The 16,256-nt window shown below is 36.7% G+C and overlaps 2 protein-coding genes across 2 annotated transcripts; both read right to left on the bottom strand.

The window, feature by feature from the left end:
• Nucleotides 1-747: 747 nt before the first annotated feature.
• On the bottom strand, nt 748-1,851 carry LOC135129401 (uncharacterized). Its single transcript, XM_064056550.1, has one exon. It carries the CDS (start codon nt 1,849-1,851, stop codon nt 748-750), a length of 1,104 nt encoding a protein of 367 aa, XP_063912620.1.
• Nucleotides 1,852-14,483: 12,632 nt separating this feature from the next.
• On the bottom strand, nt 14,484-15,654 carry LOC135129400 (uncharacterized). Its single transcript, XM_064056549.1, has 2 exons — nt 14,584-15,654; nt 14,484-14,537 (listed from the first exon to the last, which is right to left on the bottom strand). Exons 1-2 carry the CDS (start codon nt 15,652-15,654, stop codon nt 14,484-14,486), a joined length of 1,125 nt encoding a protein of 374 aa, XP_063912619.1.
• Nucleotides 15,655-16,256: the final 602 nt, after the last annotated feature.

Raw genomic sequence — 16,256 nt, 5'->3', positions numbered from 1 at the left:
TCTTCTAGACTGAGTGTTGGAAGTCAAATTTCGAAACGTTTCATTAATAGCGGTAAATTTTTCACTCAGACAGTCTAGAATGTCGGTAAGAAAAAAGTTGTCGAACGTGATGAGGGTGCAGCAAGAAGTGAAAATGATATAAGTAGTTGTGCCTCTGAGCGAGTAACCGACTACAACGGGTATCAAACAAGAAATGAGTAAAACTCGACTCAAAATTGTTGTTGTTGATTTTTTGACAGGTGTGTGACTTAAATCGTCAATGCGAATCAAGAGAATTTTTATTTTGTCGCTTCGTCTATGAAACATTATCAGTGACACTACTATCACCACTATAGTTCCATAGAACACCACAACATGAACGTAAATCATTATTTTATCGTCGTATCTTGCACTATGAAAGAAAATACAAATGCAGATGAAATAACCGTATGAAAAAACACACCACAAACGGGCACCCATTTTCGAAAATTTTGTTGTCGGTGGTGCTTTGGAATAAGAGAATTGCACAATCCCTAAAACCTTGTAAACGTATTTGAAAACTGTGGAAGCTGAACCGAGCACTTGGGTCCCCATTTTATAATTGATTTGAGCACTATTTCGTGGCTCATGTTTTTTCCAACAATTTGCTTTATTACTTAGATCGATTTATTCAATAAATAATTAATAAAGTCAAAAGAGGAAATTTCCTCTCTTTGTTAATTAATATTTTTGGGCATAATTTTGTACTTGGATTGGAAGAGTAAGTATTTAGACCTGAAACTGCACCAGAATAAGCCAGTAGGTAGTAAAAGCAACGACCATCGTTTGGAAGAAGGTCCAGTCCAAAATAAAAAACCCACGTATGTTGAATTGTACCCGTGCGTTAGACATACGTACTGAAAGTAGTTCCAAATGACGAAACTCTCTATTCATTTCTTTTCTAGAAACGTGTTGGTTCCAAATTTCGTGCAAGTGTAAAACTCCGCTGTTGGCTAGTTCTTGCGTTTCGCAAATTTTTGCAATAAGTACATATAATCGAAGTAAGGCGAACACAAGGTAGATGAAATTGGTAGCAAAACGTGAAGTAAGGTGTTGGGAATAAGCTGCCAGAACAGTAACCGTGTAGGAACCATCGATCATACATATGAAGGAATGAATCATTGATACTATAATAGGTACTTCGAATTGCTTGGTGATCTCTAGAGTCAAAAATACTAACTCCGAGTGGAAGTGTGATAAGTTCTGAAGCGAAGTCGTGTCACGAAATGTTGTTTTCTTGTGAAATCGAAGTACCGATTTATCAAATTTGGTGTGTAGTTGTAGCTCTTCATTCACAGCGGCGAATTTATCACCAATGTGGTCGAAAATATCATTTATGAAAACTGTGTCGAAAGCGATAATTATGCAACAGTAGTACCAGAAAATGAAATAGTAAGTATTGCCTTCTTGGAATGAAGACGCTATAATCAGCGCAAATAGAACACCAACGAAGGTACTTCGTATGCATATTCTTTTCTTCGGCGGTACTGACGAGCTCAAAGGTACCACCATGTCGCCAATACAAATCAACAACGTTTTTATTCTGTTGCTTCTGTTATAAAACGTTATAAATAACACAATCATCAGAATAACGGTTCCATGATACAGAAAAACTTGAACGTACGTCATTATTTTCCCATCGTGTCTTGAATTATTGAAGAAAATACACAAGTGAATGAAAGTACTATAACTTAAAACGGACCACAGTCGAGGTACTATTTTTGCGAATTTTGTTGGTGGTGGGGTTTTGTCGTAGGAGAATTGGACAATTCCTAAACCGTTATATATGAATTTGACTACGCGGGAAGTCGACTCGAGGAGCTGGGGTGACATTTTCAATTAATTATCTACTAATAACACTATATTGATCAAGCTTTCAGTAATTGGTTGTACTAGGAAATCATCAGGTTGTTTGTATTAGATAAATCGATTTATTTTATGCTGAGTACATTAAGTGGACTAAATTTGAAACTGCACGAGGATAAGCCAGTAGGTGGTAAAAGCAACAACCATCTGAAAAACACAAAAAACATTTTTTTTCTCCATTGAAACCTTATATTCACCGATTGGAAGAAGGTCCAGTCCAAAGTAAAAAATCCACGTATGTTAAATTCCATCTGTGTGTTTAGCGTCCGTATGGAAAGTAGTTCCAAATGACGAAACTCTCTATTCATTTCTTTTTTAGAAACGTGTTTGTTCCAAATTTCGTGTAGGTGTAGAACTCCAGTGTTGGCTAGTTCTTGCGTCTGGCTAATTTTTGCAATGAGTACACATAGATGATGCAATGAGAACACAAGGTAGCTGAAATTGGCTCCAAAACGTAACGTAAGGTGTCGAGAATGAGCTACTAGAACTGTAACTGTGTATATAGCGTCAACCATACAAATAAAACTATGAATCATTGATGCTATAGTTGTTATTTCAAACTGTTTTTTGATTTCTAGTGTCAAACGTACTAACTCATAGTGGAAATGTGAAAAGTTCTGAAGCACATGTATGTATGATTTATCTCGTTTAGTGATAATTTCCAGTTTTTCATTCGCTGCAGCGAATTTGTCACCAATGCAGTCGAAAATGTCGTTGAAAAAAATGGTGTCAAATGTGATAACAACGCAACAGTAGTACCAGAAAATGTGATAGAAATCACGCTCTTCTTGAAATGAACTACAAATTATCACCGGAAGTACACTAACAACGAGTGTAATTCTTAATAATATTCTTTTCCTGGTAGCTACTGGACAGTTCAAAGACAGGTTCAGGTCATCAATACAAATCAGCAACATTTTTATCTTATCGCTTCTCTTAAACAACATTATAAACAACACAATCATCATGAACACGCTTCCTTGATCGACAAAAAATTGAACATAAGTCATTATTTTACCATCATGTTTTGATTTGTTGTACAAAATGCAAATGTTAATGAAATAAACATACGACAAGACACACCACAGTCGAGGAACTATTTTTGCGAATTTTGTTTTTGGTGGGGTTTTATCGTACGAGAATTGAACAATTCCTAGGACGCTATATACATATTTCACCAATTTGGAAGTCGACTGGAGGAGCTGAGGTGACATTTTTGTCTCAAACTAGCCAACGCGGACAATATTGATCAAGCTTTCACTAATTAATTAGACGAATAAATAACATGTGCTTTATTTTCACAGTATTCAATTATTTGAGGTACGTGGGCGCCAATTTTGTCATTGCAGAAATACATATAATATTCTAGAAGAGATAGCGTGTGTAACGCAGATGCTGGTCTCTGTTTTGTGTCATTAAACATAAAATTGTAAAAGTATAACTAAATAAGTAGTCAGAGCAGAAATCATCTAAAAATCTTCACTAAATTTTTGTTGTTATATATAGAACGAAACCCTCACTCACCCTTTGACAGAAACTCCGGTCCATGTAAAAAAACCTCTCTTTCTCTCTATTTCCATCCATGCGTATCCCAGTCTCTCATAATATCCTTCTCTACTCTTGTGATGTCCTTTCCCTGCTTCCTTTTTTTTCCTTCCAGCATTCATACAATATCCTACATTCCTCTCTTTCTTTCAACCTTTCATTATACTTTACAGCTCTTTTCCCAGTGTATACTCTTAATTTCTCTCGTTTGCATTCTTCTCTTACTATATAGCCTGGTGTCTCTTTCCGTAGCCCCTAACATCCACCTCAAGTATTTTTCTTCTACTGTTTCCATCTCTGCATATTCCTTCCATCCCCATTTCTCCAATCCATACATTAATACACTCCTAACTAAACTATCAACCATGTTCATCCTTCTTCTTACGTCATGTTCAAATATTCTCTCACCTATAGGTACTCCACATCATTCCCATTATCTGCATTGCTTTGATCCTTCTTTCTCTTATGTGTGCGGTTACCGTGTTAGTTGTTGTAAACTTAAATCCTAAATATTTTAACTCCTTTACTGTGTCTATGATTCGATCTTCACAACGCCACACTTTTTCCTCCTCTTTTCTTCCTTTTTGACGTGACAACGTCTTATAATTGCGGCGTTACCTCGCTCTGAGGCGTTCCATGTGACTCATGCGGCGTTACCTCGCTCTGAGGCGTTCCATGTAAGGCTTGAAGTGCAAGCGAGAAAATCTAACTTGATCAATTTCATTGTGATTTCTAATTACCTCCTTCTCTATGTACATACAAATCTATTAAACAAATGAAATTAAAATTTTCTTTTGAAAAATGCAACCATTCCATCAGTATTTTCTTAAGACGTTGTCACGTTCAACTATCGTCAGTAAACCGACTTTACAGACAACCGATTTTTTTCTAAAAACCATCATTTTTGTTTTTTCTACATTTACCTCCAGTTTCTTTCTTTTAAAGTATTTGTAAATCATCTGCAAATGCTAAACTCCATACCTTTTCTCTTCCCACCACAATTCCTCCCGCTTGTACTCCTCTAAACATTTCCTCGATAACGCTTATGTAACAAGCAAACAGACTGGGACTTAATGGGCATCCCTGTCTCAATCCTTTCGTCGTCCAAAACATTTCACTTTCTATTCCTCCCACTCTTACATTAGTCACTGTCTCTCTATACATCTCTCTTGCTGCTGCAATTAACTTTTCACTCAGTCCTCTTCTCTCAATGCATTCCCACAAACACTCTCTGTCCTCCGTATCAAACGCGGCTCTTAGGTCTACAAACAGTGCATATACCCGACCTTGTCCATAGCCCCTCTACCTCTTCTAAATCCCACTTGACTTTCCGGTAATATACTCTTTTCGTTCATCTCTGTCACCAAGCTTTCATTTAACACCATTGCGTACAGTTTATATGCCGTATTTAGGAGAGTTATTTGCCCAACTCTCCATTCCCCGTCCACACATCATTCATTAACTCTCTCAATCTTTCAATCATCCCATCCGTCCCAAATATCCATACTTCGTTTACCAAACCATCCCTCCCCGGTGCTTTTCCTCTTTTCCGTCTTTCTACTTGTTTTCCTACTTCCTCTACTCGAATCTCAGCCTCCCTTTCTCTACCACCATTCCCGGTTTTACTATCTTGCGCTACCATTCTCTCTTCCTTTCCATTCAATAGTTCCATAAAATGCTTCTTCCACTGTATTATAGGTATGTTTTCACTAATAGTGATTTCGTTCTTCCGTTCTTTATTTATATACTGCCATGCCTCTTGCTCAGTTCTTATGGCTTTAATCTTTTCTTCTTCTTCTTGCTGTATCTCTTCTTTCTTTTCTTTGCATCGTTTTCCATAATTATTTTTTCCTTGCCAGTACTCCTCTTTATACCTTTCCCCTTTTTCCACCTTCGTAAACATTTCCTTGCTTCTGTTTTTAAATCTGTGCATCTGCTATCCCACCATCTGTTTCTCTTTTCTAAATTTCTCGTTACAATTTCTTTTCTTATGGCTGCTTTTTCAATTTCTCTTTTTAATTCTTGCATTATCTTTTCGTTCCTTTTTCTTTAAATTCCACTTTCAACATTTTTTTTTTATAATGCTCAATTCCTTTTTCATTCCATACCCATATCTTCTTCTCTATTCCTACTTCATTACTTAAGCATCCGCTCCCTCTACTTATGCCCCTCACTTTTACTTCTAGTAGCATGTGATCGGAGTCCACTCTTTCTCCTATTTTGAATGTTTCTACCTTTTCTTCTGCTAATCCGTTTACTATTACGTAGTCTATTACCGATTCCCCTCTTTTACCTATCCAGGTAAATTCCCCCTCCTCATCCCCTTCCTTCGCCCCATTCAAGACTTCCCAACCTCTTTCTTCAATTAATTCCCATAGCAATTTTCCGTCTTTGTTTTCTACTTTATCTTTCGATTTTCGTGTGTTTTCCCCGTCTTCCTCCCTGCTTTTGTTCCCTATTCTGGCATTCAAGTCCCCTCCTAACAGTAGAAATTCTTCTTCGGACTCTTCGATTTTTTCTTGCATTTCTTGTTTCGTGTTTCTCATTCCTCTACTATATATTGTGCAGATTCTCCATCTTTTTTATTTACAGTCAGTTTTCTTTCAACTATGCCTTCCATTTCTATCGCCCCCTCTTCTATTTCTTTTATATCTTTCTTCACTCCTGTTATGATTCCACCTTTTGCTCTACCCTTGCGTTTTTCTTTTTTTGCCCCTTGCAATTTCCACTGAAATTCCTTTGGCAACACGTCTTTCAGTTTGTTCCAGTCTCTCTCTAGTATCCATGTTTCTGTTAGTCCCACAAAATCAAAATTTTTCACGTAGTCCCAAAATAAATTAGCTTTCTTTTTCAGACCCGCAGTATTCCAAAAGAGTAATTTTAAACCCCGTTTATCTTCCCCATTCTTCTTTCCCATTCCCCTATTATGTACAAAATCTACATTCTTAAACCTAAAGTCTTTATTTGCCCTATCATTACTACCCCTCCCCTTTGTGTTTCTTTCTTCGTTTAGTGCTGACTTGATTTGCGAAATTTTTCTTCCAATTTTCCTTTATTGTCATTCCATGTATACATTTTGTCCCCTACTTCCAGCTTCTTATGTCCCACACTTGTTGTGTATTCTTTTTTTCTTTCCTCTTTATCTATCTCCCTAATTTCTTTTTTAATTTTTTGCTCTTGTACTGTCCAATCATTATCAATATATATTCTCTTTCCTCTCAGTTTATTTTTATTCTTCATCACCTCTCGTTTTTCCTCCAAAAGCGTCTTAACCTTAGATCATATAATAAATAGATACCAATACTCAATCTGAAAGCTGTGACTAGACATGAAGCTATCTGTTGTCGTTTTCTACGTCAAGAGGAGTAGTATAATGCTAGCCTTGTGTGATCACCACATCTTCATCTTTGTTATATGCATTTCATCTGTATATGTCTATTTCACTTCCATCCTTGTACCGCACCAGCGCAACAAATCGCTTTTAACAGATGTTTCTTCTAACCTCTCTTTCGAGTTGTTGTACAAAACACAATTTTAGAATTTAGAACAAAGATCCTATTTTAAGTGACGTAATCATAAAGGATCACAATTGCTGCCCAATAATTTACTATTCCTTTCATTATCTACTGTGAATTATTTATAAAATAAAGCTGTCAACATCTTTCGTACGAAGTTAGTTCAGACATACTTCCTAAAATTTAGGCGCGCAAAATTCAAATAGTGATCAGGCAAGGATAGCTTCATTGTAATCCCTCCATGCACGAGAGAGATGTGTGACAAGAGGATGTCGTCACAGGCTCTGCTAGGGAAAGAACACGGCATGGTGGTATCTATTTATTATATGATCTAAGGTCTTAACCAGTATTTTCTTGCTTTCTTCTTTCCCTATAATTATTGTTTCCAACACTTTTACTTCTACCTCAATTTCTTTTTTCAAAAATTCCTCTACTTCTTTACATCTGTCTTTTCCCCTATTTCCATACCACTAATTATGAAATTGTTTCTTCTTTCTTGTCTCTCCTTTTTTTCCAACTTCTTCTCTAAATTATTGATTCTTTCTTCGAAACTTCTCTCCTTTTCTTTCCATTCTTCTCTTTCTCTTTCCAGTATTCCATTTATTGTCCGTAATTCTTTTTTTACCCCTCTATTTTCTTCTCGCAGTTGTTTCATTTCTTCCATTAGTTGTATCATCATTTCCATCAACGGATCTTGTCCTTTCTTTATTTATTTTGTTCTCTTTCTTCCACGCCTCTGTTGTCGCTTCCCTCACTATCAGCCATAGAATACCCTCCTATCGACGCTAGGACTAGCAAAAAGATATAGCCCCAGGAAAGCTCATAGCATATATGCATTTGACCACTCTGGAAGTCGACTGGAGGAGCTGAGGTAATTATCTATTAATAACGCTATTGATCAAGCTTTCTCTAATTGATCAGGTTGAAGTGATAAAAATTTGTGTTAGAAAAATAGCTTTATTTTTGTGCTTCTAACCTGAATATGTAAATACACAGTTCTAATTAAGTGCACTAGACTTGAAACTGAACGAGAATAAGCCAGTAGGTGGTAAAAGCAACAACCATCTGAAAAACACAAAAACCAATTTTTTTCCCTCCATTCAAACCCCATTTTCACCGTTTGGAAGAAGGTCCAGTCCAAGTTAAAAAATCCACGTATGCTGAATTCCATCTGTGTGTTTAACATCCGTATGGAAAGTAGTTCCAAATGACGAAACTCTCTATTCATTTCTTTTCTAGAAACATGTTTGTTCCAAATTTGATGTAGGTGTAGAACTCCAGTGTTGGCTAGTTCTAGCGTTTGGCTAATTTTTGCAATGAGTACACTTAGATGACACAAAGAGAAGGCAAGCTGGCTGAAATTAGCTACAAAACGTAACGTAAGGTGTCGAGAATGAGCTACTAGAACTGTAACTGTGTATATAGCGTCAACCATAAATATAAAATTGTAAATCATCGATGCTATAGTTGTTATTTCAAACTGTTTTTTGATTTCTAGTGTCAAACGTACTAACTCATAGTGGAAATGTGAAACGTTCTGAAGCAAATATATGTATGATTTATCTCGTTTAGTGATAATTTCGAGTTTTTCATTCGCTGCAGCGAATTTGTCACCAATGCAGTCGAAAATGTCGTTTAAAAAAATGGTATCAAATGTGATAATTACGCAACAGTAGTACGAGAAAATATGATAGAAATCACGCTCATCCTGAAATGAACTAAAAATTATCATCGCAAGTACACTAATAACGAGGATAATTCTTATTAATATTCCTTTTCTGTTAGTTACTGGACAGTTCAAAGACAGTTCCAGGTCATCAATACAAATCAACAATATTTTCATTTCGTTGCCTCTCTTAAACAACATTATAAATAATACAATCATCAGTACAACGCTCCCTTTATCAACAAAAAAATTAACATAAGTCATTATTTTACCATCATGTTTTGAGTTGTTGTACCAAATGAAAATTGTAATGAAATAAACATACGACAAGAGACACCACAGTCGAGGAACTATTTTTGCGAATTTAGTTTTTGCTGGGGTTTTATCGTACGAAAATTGAACAATTCCTAGGACACTATATACATATTTGACCAATTTGGAAGTCGATTTGAGGAGCTGTGGTGACATTTTGCCCTCAAACTAGACAACGCAGACAGTATTGATCAAGCTTCCAGTAATTAATTAGACGAATAGATAACATATGTGTTTAATTTTCACAATACTCAATTATTTCAGGTACGTGGGCGCCAATTTTGTCACTGTAGAAATACATATAATATTCTAGATGAGATAGCGTGTGTAACGCAGATGCTGGTCATTAAACATAAAATTGTAAAAGTATAACTAAATAAGTAGTCAGAGCAGCGATCATCTAAAAATCCTCACTAAATTTTTGTTGTATAGAGTGAAACCCTCACTCACCGTTTGACAGAAAGTCCAGTCCAAGTTAAAAAATCCGCAAGCGTTGAAGCGCACCTGCGTGATGAACATGCGCATGGAAATCAATTCCAGATGGCGGAATGTCTTGCTTTGTTTAGAAGCGTGTTTGTTCCAGACTTCGTGCAAAATTATGGCTCCAGAGTTGGCCACTTCTTGAGTTTTGCTAAATTTTGCGATGAGTACGAGTAACCAGCACGATAAGAAGACAATGTGGCTGAAATTGGAGCCAAATCGGGCTGTTAGTACCTGCGATTTGACTCCTAGAACTGTAGCAGTGTAAATGGAGTCGATCATGGCCACGAACCACTGAACTATCGTTACTGTTACTACTGTTTCGAATTGTTTTGACATTTGTAGTGTTACGAGGACTAAGTCGTAGTGTTGGTGGGATAAATCTTGAATGGTATCCATTTTGTTTTGGTTACTTGTTGTGACTGAGGTTTCTAGTCTTTGGTTAATTAGAGTGAATTTGTCACAAAGACAGTCGAAAATGTCGTTAAGGAAAATGTTTTCGAAGGAGATGATGACGCAACAGTAGGAAATGTACACGTAGTAACCCACTTCTAAAAAGATGAAAAAAACTACGTTTGTTAACAGACACCCAAGAAGGATAATCCGAACGAGTGTCCTGTTATTCTTTGTTGATTTTTGACACTTCATCTTGTTTTGGTCGATTCGAATCAACAGTGCTTTGGTTCTAGTACTTCTTATACAGAACATTAGAAATAGTACAATCATCAGAAGCACAGTTCCATGGTAAACCAGAAAATGGACATAAAACATTATTTTGACGTTGTAGTTTGAACTGTTGTAAAAAGTACAGATGTTGATGAAATAACCATAGGAGAAGACACACCACAAGTGAGGAGCAAATTTAGAAAGTTTATTTTTAGGTGGTGTTTTACAATACGAAAATTGGACAATCCCTAGCAGCTTATAAATATATTTGAACGTTTTAGGAATTGTCTCTAGAAGTTCTGTAGCCATTGTTATGTTCGGTTTGTTGTAAGTGTTCTAGTGTTTAGTCCATCGATTCATCTTCATTAATTATTTATCCAGTAGTGGATTATGTTGTGTGGATAAACAAAGACTTGGAGAAATATTGTCTCGACAATGCTAGTGTGAGTAGAATCAGCACAGCGTAGATCCTCCACTTAGATTTTAAATATAAAACTGTAGAAGTATAACTAAATACGTAGTAAGAGCCGAAACCACCTAAAAGCGCCACATTTAACTACGTTTCTCTCTATCTGACATAGTTACCATCTGAAAAAATCTCCAGTTCAAACTAAAATACCCACACGCATTAAACTCTATCTCTGTGTTATGCATCCGAAGAGAAATTAGTTGAAGATATCGAAACTCCGCATCAATCTTTCCACAAACACGTTTATTCCATATCTCGTGCAAATACAAAACACCACTATTCGCCAGTTCTTCAGTTTCGTTAAATTTTGCGATGAGAACATACAACCAAAGAAACGAGAACACCACATAACCAAAATTGCACCCAAATCTTGTGGTAAAAATTAAAGACTTAGCTATGAGAACTGTAGATGTGTAAGTTCCATCAACTACGGACACAAACCACTGAATCATCGCCACTGTAATTGTCACTTCGAATTCTTTTGAAATTTTCAGCGCCAAAATGACCATGTCGTAGTGACTGTGGGATAAATTCTGGAGAGAATGAATATAACGGGTTCGTGGGGTTGACTTAGGGTTTGTAGTTTGTGATTAATGGAGGCAAACTGGTCGCAAATGGAGTCGAAGATGTCGTTGAGGAAGATGTTGTCAAAGGCGTTGAGGATGCAGCAGTAGAAGAAAAAAACGTAGTAGTAGCTGACGCTTCGGAGGAGGAAAAATAGTACTACTGGGATTAGAGCAGAGATGAGGGTGAATCTGACGAGGAATCGTTTTCGTGGTGGTGGGTGAGTCGGTGTTTCCATGTTGTCAAGACGGAGCAACAACGTTTTTAATTTGCTGCTTCTTTTATACAGCATTGTGAAAAGTACGACCATTTGGATAACAGTTCCGTGGTAGACCATAAAATGCACGTAATCCATTATTTTGTTGCTGAAATGAGAAGCAGTGTTGTAGAAAATGCAGATGTTGATGAAATAACAGTAGGATAAAATACACCACAGACGAGGAATGATTTTGGACGTTGTAGTTTTTGGTGGTGTTTTGGAATAAGAGAACTGGACAATCCCCAAGAGTTTATAGATGTATTTTAAAGCTCTACTAGTGGATTCAAGAAGTTGTGCTGCCATTGTTCGTCGTTATGAACCCATTCATTCAATTGTGTGATGAGAGTGTAAACAATATGTTTAATTTTCATTTGTTGCTTTAATTCCTTGAATGTGTCTAGTACCACTTTAATCATATTAGAAATAGATTGTATTACTTTTTGTTACAAAGAATAATAAATGTGTAACTTTTATTGCCTATATTTACTCGAAAATCCACCTCTGGCGGAGTTAATTAGGCGTGTGTGCAATATTCTGCCCGCGTACTGCCGAGATATCGACCGATCATATATTCTTACTCGGAATGGTTGGATCAATAGAAAAAAGAAAGACGATACTTGTACATCTTTTATTACCTATAATTAAATATAAAATTGAATTAATATCACCAGGTAAGTGGTAATAGATGCCACTACTACGTAAAAAAAGTTCCAGTCTAAATAGAAGAAACCTCCCATGTTAAATTTCAACGTTGTGTTGAGCATACGAAGAGAGACCAACGTCATGAACCTCACGTTGCCCCCACTAACTCCTTTGTTAAGGCACTTGTTCCATATTTCGTGTAAGATATAGCCACCTTTGTTAGCTACTTTTTGGGTTTCGCTGAATTTCATTACGAGTACGTACAACCAAAAAAATAAGTATATAGCAAAAACAAAATTAATCCATAAACGTACAGACGTCACAGGTTCTGAATTAACCACTAGAACTGTCACTGTATAAATACAATCTACGATATTGACGAACCGTTCAACCATGGATACTATGATGGTAATTTCAAACTCTTTTACCACTTTTTGCACTAAAACCACCAGTTCGCAGTGACTGTATGAAAGCTTCTGAATCTTTTCGTTCCTTAGAATGATTCGTTGTTCGTTCTGGTCAAGCGCTTTTACCTCATACACCACAAGTTGAAGTTGTCGATTTACACCACCAAATTTTTCAGAAAATGCATCCATCACGTCGTTCATAAAAAGAAGATCGAAAAGGATGACGATGTTAGGGTACATATAATAGAAGAGGTGAGAGTCGGTTCTCTTTCTAAACGGAACATATAAACTTAGAGACGGAATATACGACACGATGAGAAAAATTCTTGCCAAACTATATCTTCTGTTATATGTGGAACACTCTAGAGGTACTCTAATTTTGCGTAAATGTAACAAGATTTCTTTAATTTTGTCACTTCTGAGGAAACATCTCAAGACGATTATCAACATATGCAAAAAGTGTCCATAATGTACCAAAAAATGTACGTAGCGCATTACTTTAACTTCGTAAGAAAAATCGTTACATAGAAAGATAAAATTTATGAAATAGGCACAGGACAGGACACAGTGCAAGCGTGCACAAATTTTTGCTCGAACTGAAGTGGTTTCCGTAGTGTAAGAAAACTGCACGATTCCTAAAATTTTGTAAACGAATTTTAGCCATGGTGGAGTGGTTGGAAGCAATTCAGCGGAGTTTGTTGTCATTGTGACTCCACTCATTTAATTATACTTAATGCAAATGTAAATAACATATTTCATTTTCATTAGTCACTTTAATTTCGTGTCTATAACGATTCGAACCCAATTTAATTATGCGTGTGCGCAATATTCTGCCCTCGTACGATCGACGTGCATCATTAAAGGAAATGAATTGTTTCTCTGGAAACAAACACAATAATTGTACAGTTTTATTATCTACAATTAAATATAAAACTGAATTAATATAACCAAGTATGTGGTAACAGATGCCACCACTATGTAAAAAAAATTCCAGTCTAAACAGAAGAAACCTCCGATGTTAAATTTCAACGTCGTGTTGAGCATACGGAGAGAAACTAACGTCATAAACCTCTTGTTGCTCCTACTAACTCCTTTGTTCCAAATTTCGTGTAAGATATAAACATTTTTGTTAGCCACTTTTTGGGTTTCGCTGAATTTCGCTACGAGTACGTACAACCAAGAAAATGAATACATAGCGTAAAAAAAATTACTCGCTAAACGTACGTCCACCAAAAATTCGGGTTTAGCCACTAGAACTATAACCGTATAAACAGAGTCGACCACGTTCACAAACCATTGAACCATAGACACTATAATGGTAATTTCAAACTGCTTCACCATTTCTTGTACTAAAACCACCAAATCGTAGTGACTGAATTAAAGTTTCTGAATTAAGTCACCATTTAAGTCGGCCTCGTCCACCATACGTTGAAGTTGCCGGTTCACCCCACCAAACTTATCACAAAACCCATCCATCACGTCACTCATAAAAAGAAGATCAAAAATACTGACTATAGTAGGATACAAAAAATAAAACACGCGAAATACGTTCATCTTTCTAAACGGAAAATAGAAACATAAAGCTGGAACATACGACACGATGAGGACAATCCTCAACGAAGTACGTTTTGTCTCCTCTATGGGTATGTCAATTTCACGTAAAGGTGACAGCGCTGCTTTAATTTTGTCGCTGCGGATAAACAAAATCAGAACGAAGATGAACATGTAGGAGACGTTTCCGTAGTAAACTAGCACGTACACGTAACGTAGTACTTTAGCTTCGTAGTAATAATCGTCATACTGAAAGATAAAATTGATGAAGTAGACGTACGAAAGCGTACAATACAACCGGGCGAAAATTTTCGCACTGGTTGAAGTCGTGGTGCAAGGAAACTGCACGATTCCGAAAATTTTGTAGAAAAACTTGAGCCACGTTGGAGTGACCGGAAGCAAGTTTGTTGTCATTGTAACGAATCCACGACTGTGGAAGAATACACAGTTTTGACCATTAGTAACAGTTACGGAGAGTGCTATTGATATTTGGTTTTATTAAATTTGTTCCAATTATAAGAATTTACATTCCAAATTGGAGCAGTATCACCATGTATGTAGTCACAGCAGCTACCATCTACAACCAACGATTAAAATTTTTTCAAAAGTCTTTAACTCATTACCAGATGAAAGAAAGTAAAGTCCAAACTAAAAAAACCCTTCACGTTGCAGTCAACCCGAGTACACAACATTCGAATCGAAAACAATTCCAAATGACGAATTCTCTTATCAATTATTCCTTTGAAACTATATCTGTTCCATACATCGTGGATAAAACTACCTCCTCGTGCGGCTACTTCTCTCGTTTCGTTCATTTTCGCAATGATTGCATACAACCAACTCATTAAAAAAGCGACGTAAGTGACATTACTGGTGAACCTCACTGACCCTATCTTGTTGTCTTTGATCAAATATATCAGAGTGTAGTTGCCGTCGATCATGTTCAAAAACCACTGAACCATCGCCACTAGAATCGTAACTTCAAACTCTTTCAACGTTTCACTAGTCAACATGACCAGATTATAGTGATAGTGTGATAATTGTTCAATCACTTGGATATTATAGTCGGTCTCTTCCTTCTCCAAAACGTGAATTTTATCAATTTTCGTCAAGGGGAAGATTCGGAGCAAATCAACCGAGTTGATGCGTTCCAACTGGAGATTGATAGTTTTGAATTTGTCACAAATGCAGCTGAAAACGTCGTTGATAAAGAGATTATCAAAGCAGTTGACGATGCAGGGGTAGATGAAGTAGATCACTGAATAGAACGGGAGTTCTCGAAAAGGGAAACAAATCAACATTGCTGAAACCGTAGTCAGAAGAATCATCCGTATCCAAGTTTGCTTCGTTCGGATAGACAAAGGCACATCTAGTTCAATTCTCTGGATTTGGTTTAACAAAGTCTCTAACTTGTTGCTTCTTTTGTAGAAGATTGTGGTAAAGACGATCATGTAGGTGATGTTGCCACAGTTCACCAACAAGTCGAGGTAGGTGAAAACTTCACTACTTGGGTGTACACTAAGGTTATAAGAGACACAAAGGTAGATAAAAAAGGCGTAGGAAACGAAGCACCAAAGGCGTGACCTGATTTTCAAAAATTCCGTTGGTGAGGTGGTGAAAGTGAATTGAGCCACACCTAGAAGTTGATAGATGAATTTGATCAGAGCAGGGGTTGAATCGAGCAGGGGTGGCATTGTTGTCACTTGACTTGTAATATATTGATTCTTTAAATAAGTATCTAGATAATTCCAGCTAATGTAAATTGGTCACGCGATTGGGGATCCACGAATACTTAAACAAATTAACGAACAACGTAATCTAAATTGGAGTTTGTGGTGTTACTAGTTTATATTTCAAACTGTATCAAAATAATAACGTGAGTGGTTACAGCTGCAATAATCTACAACGACGTTATTAGTAACACAAAACAACCAACCAAACGTTCGTACTATATATAAAAACGATCCGTTTAGTGGAAAGAACCCTCTGGCTGTCAACTCGAGCTTGGTGTTGATCATTCTGAGAGAAATTAGCTGCAGGTGGCGCACCTCACCACCAACTTTACCCTTTAGTAGTAACGAATTCCACAAATCGTGGACAAAAATGACAGATTTGTTAGCCTGCAACGTTTTAGTTAGTACTTTATCAAACCTATTTATTTTGGTACTTCGTCTTGGACGTCCCTCCACACTTTCACTTGATAATAAATCGAAAAACAATAGCACGCCATTAGCGGGAGTTGCGACCAATAGAAGGAAAATTCTGCAGAAGATAGACGAAACGATACGAAAATGAG

Source organism: Zophobas morio, unplaced genomic scaffold (genome assembly GCF_036711695.1).
Source record: "Zophobas morio isolate AGI-343-1 ecotype UQ-CSIRO unplaced genomic scaffold, CSIRO_AGI_Zmor_V1 ptg000016l, whole genome shotgun sequence".
Classification (NCBI taxonomy): Eukaryota; Metazoa; Arthropoda; class Insecta; order Coleoptera; family Tenebrionidae; genus Zophobas; species Zophobas morio.
Note: the sequence above shows the minus strand (reverse complement) of the source record. Positions and strands in the feature narration are given on the sequence as shown.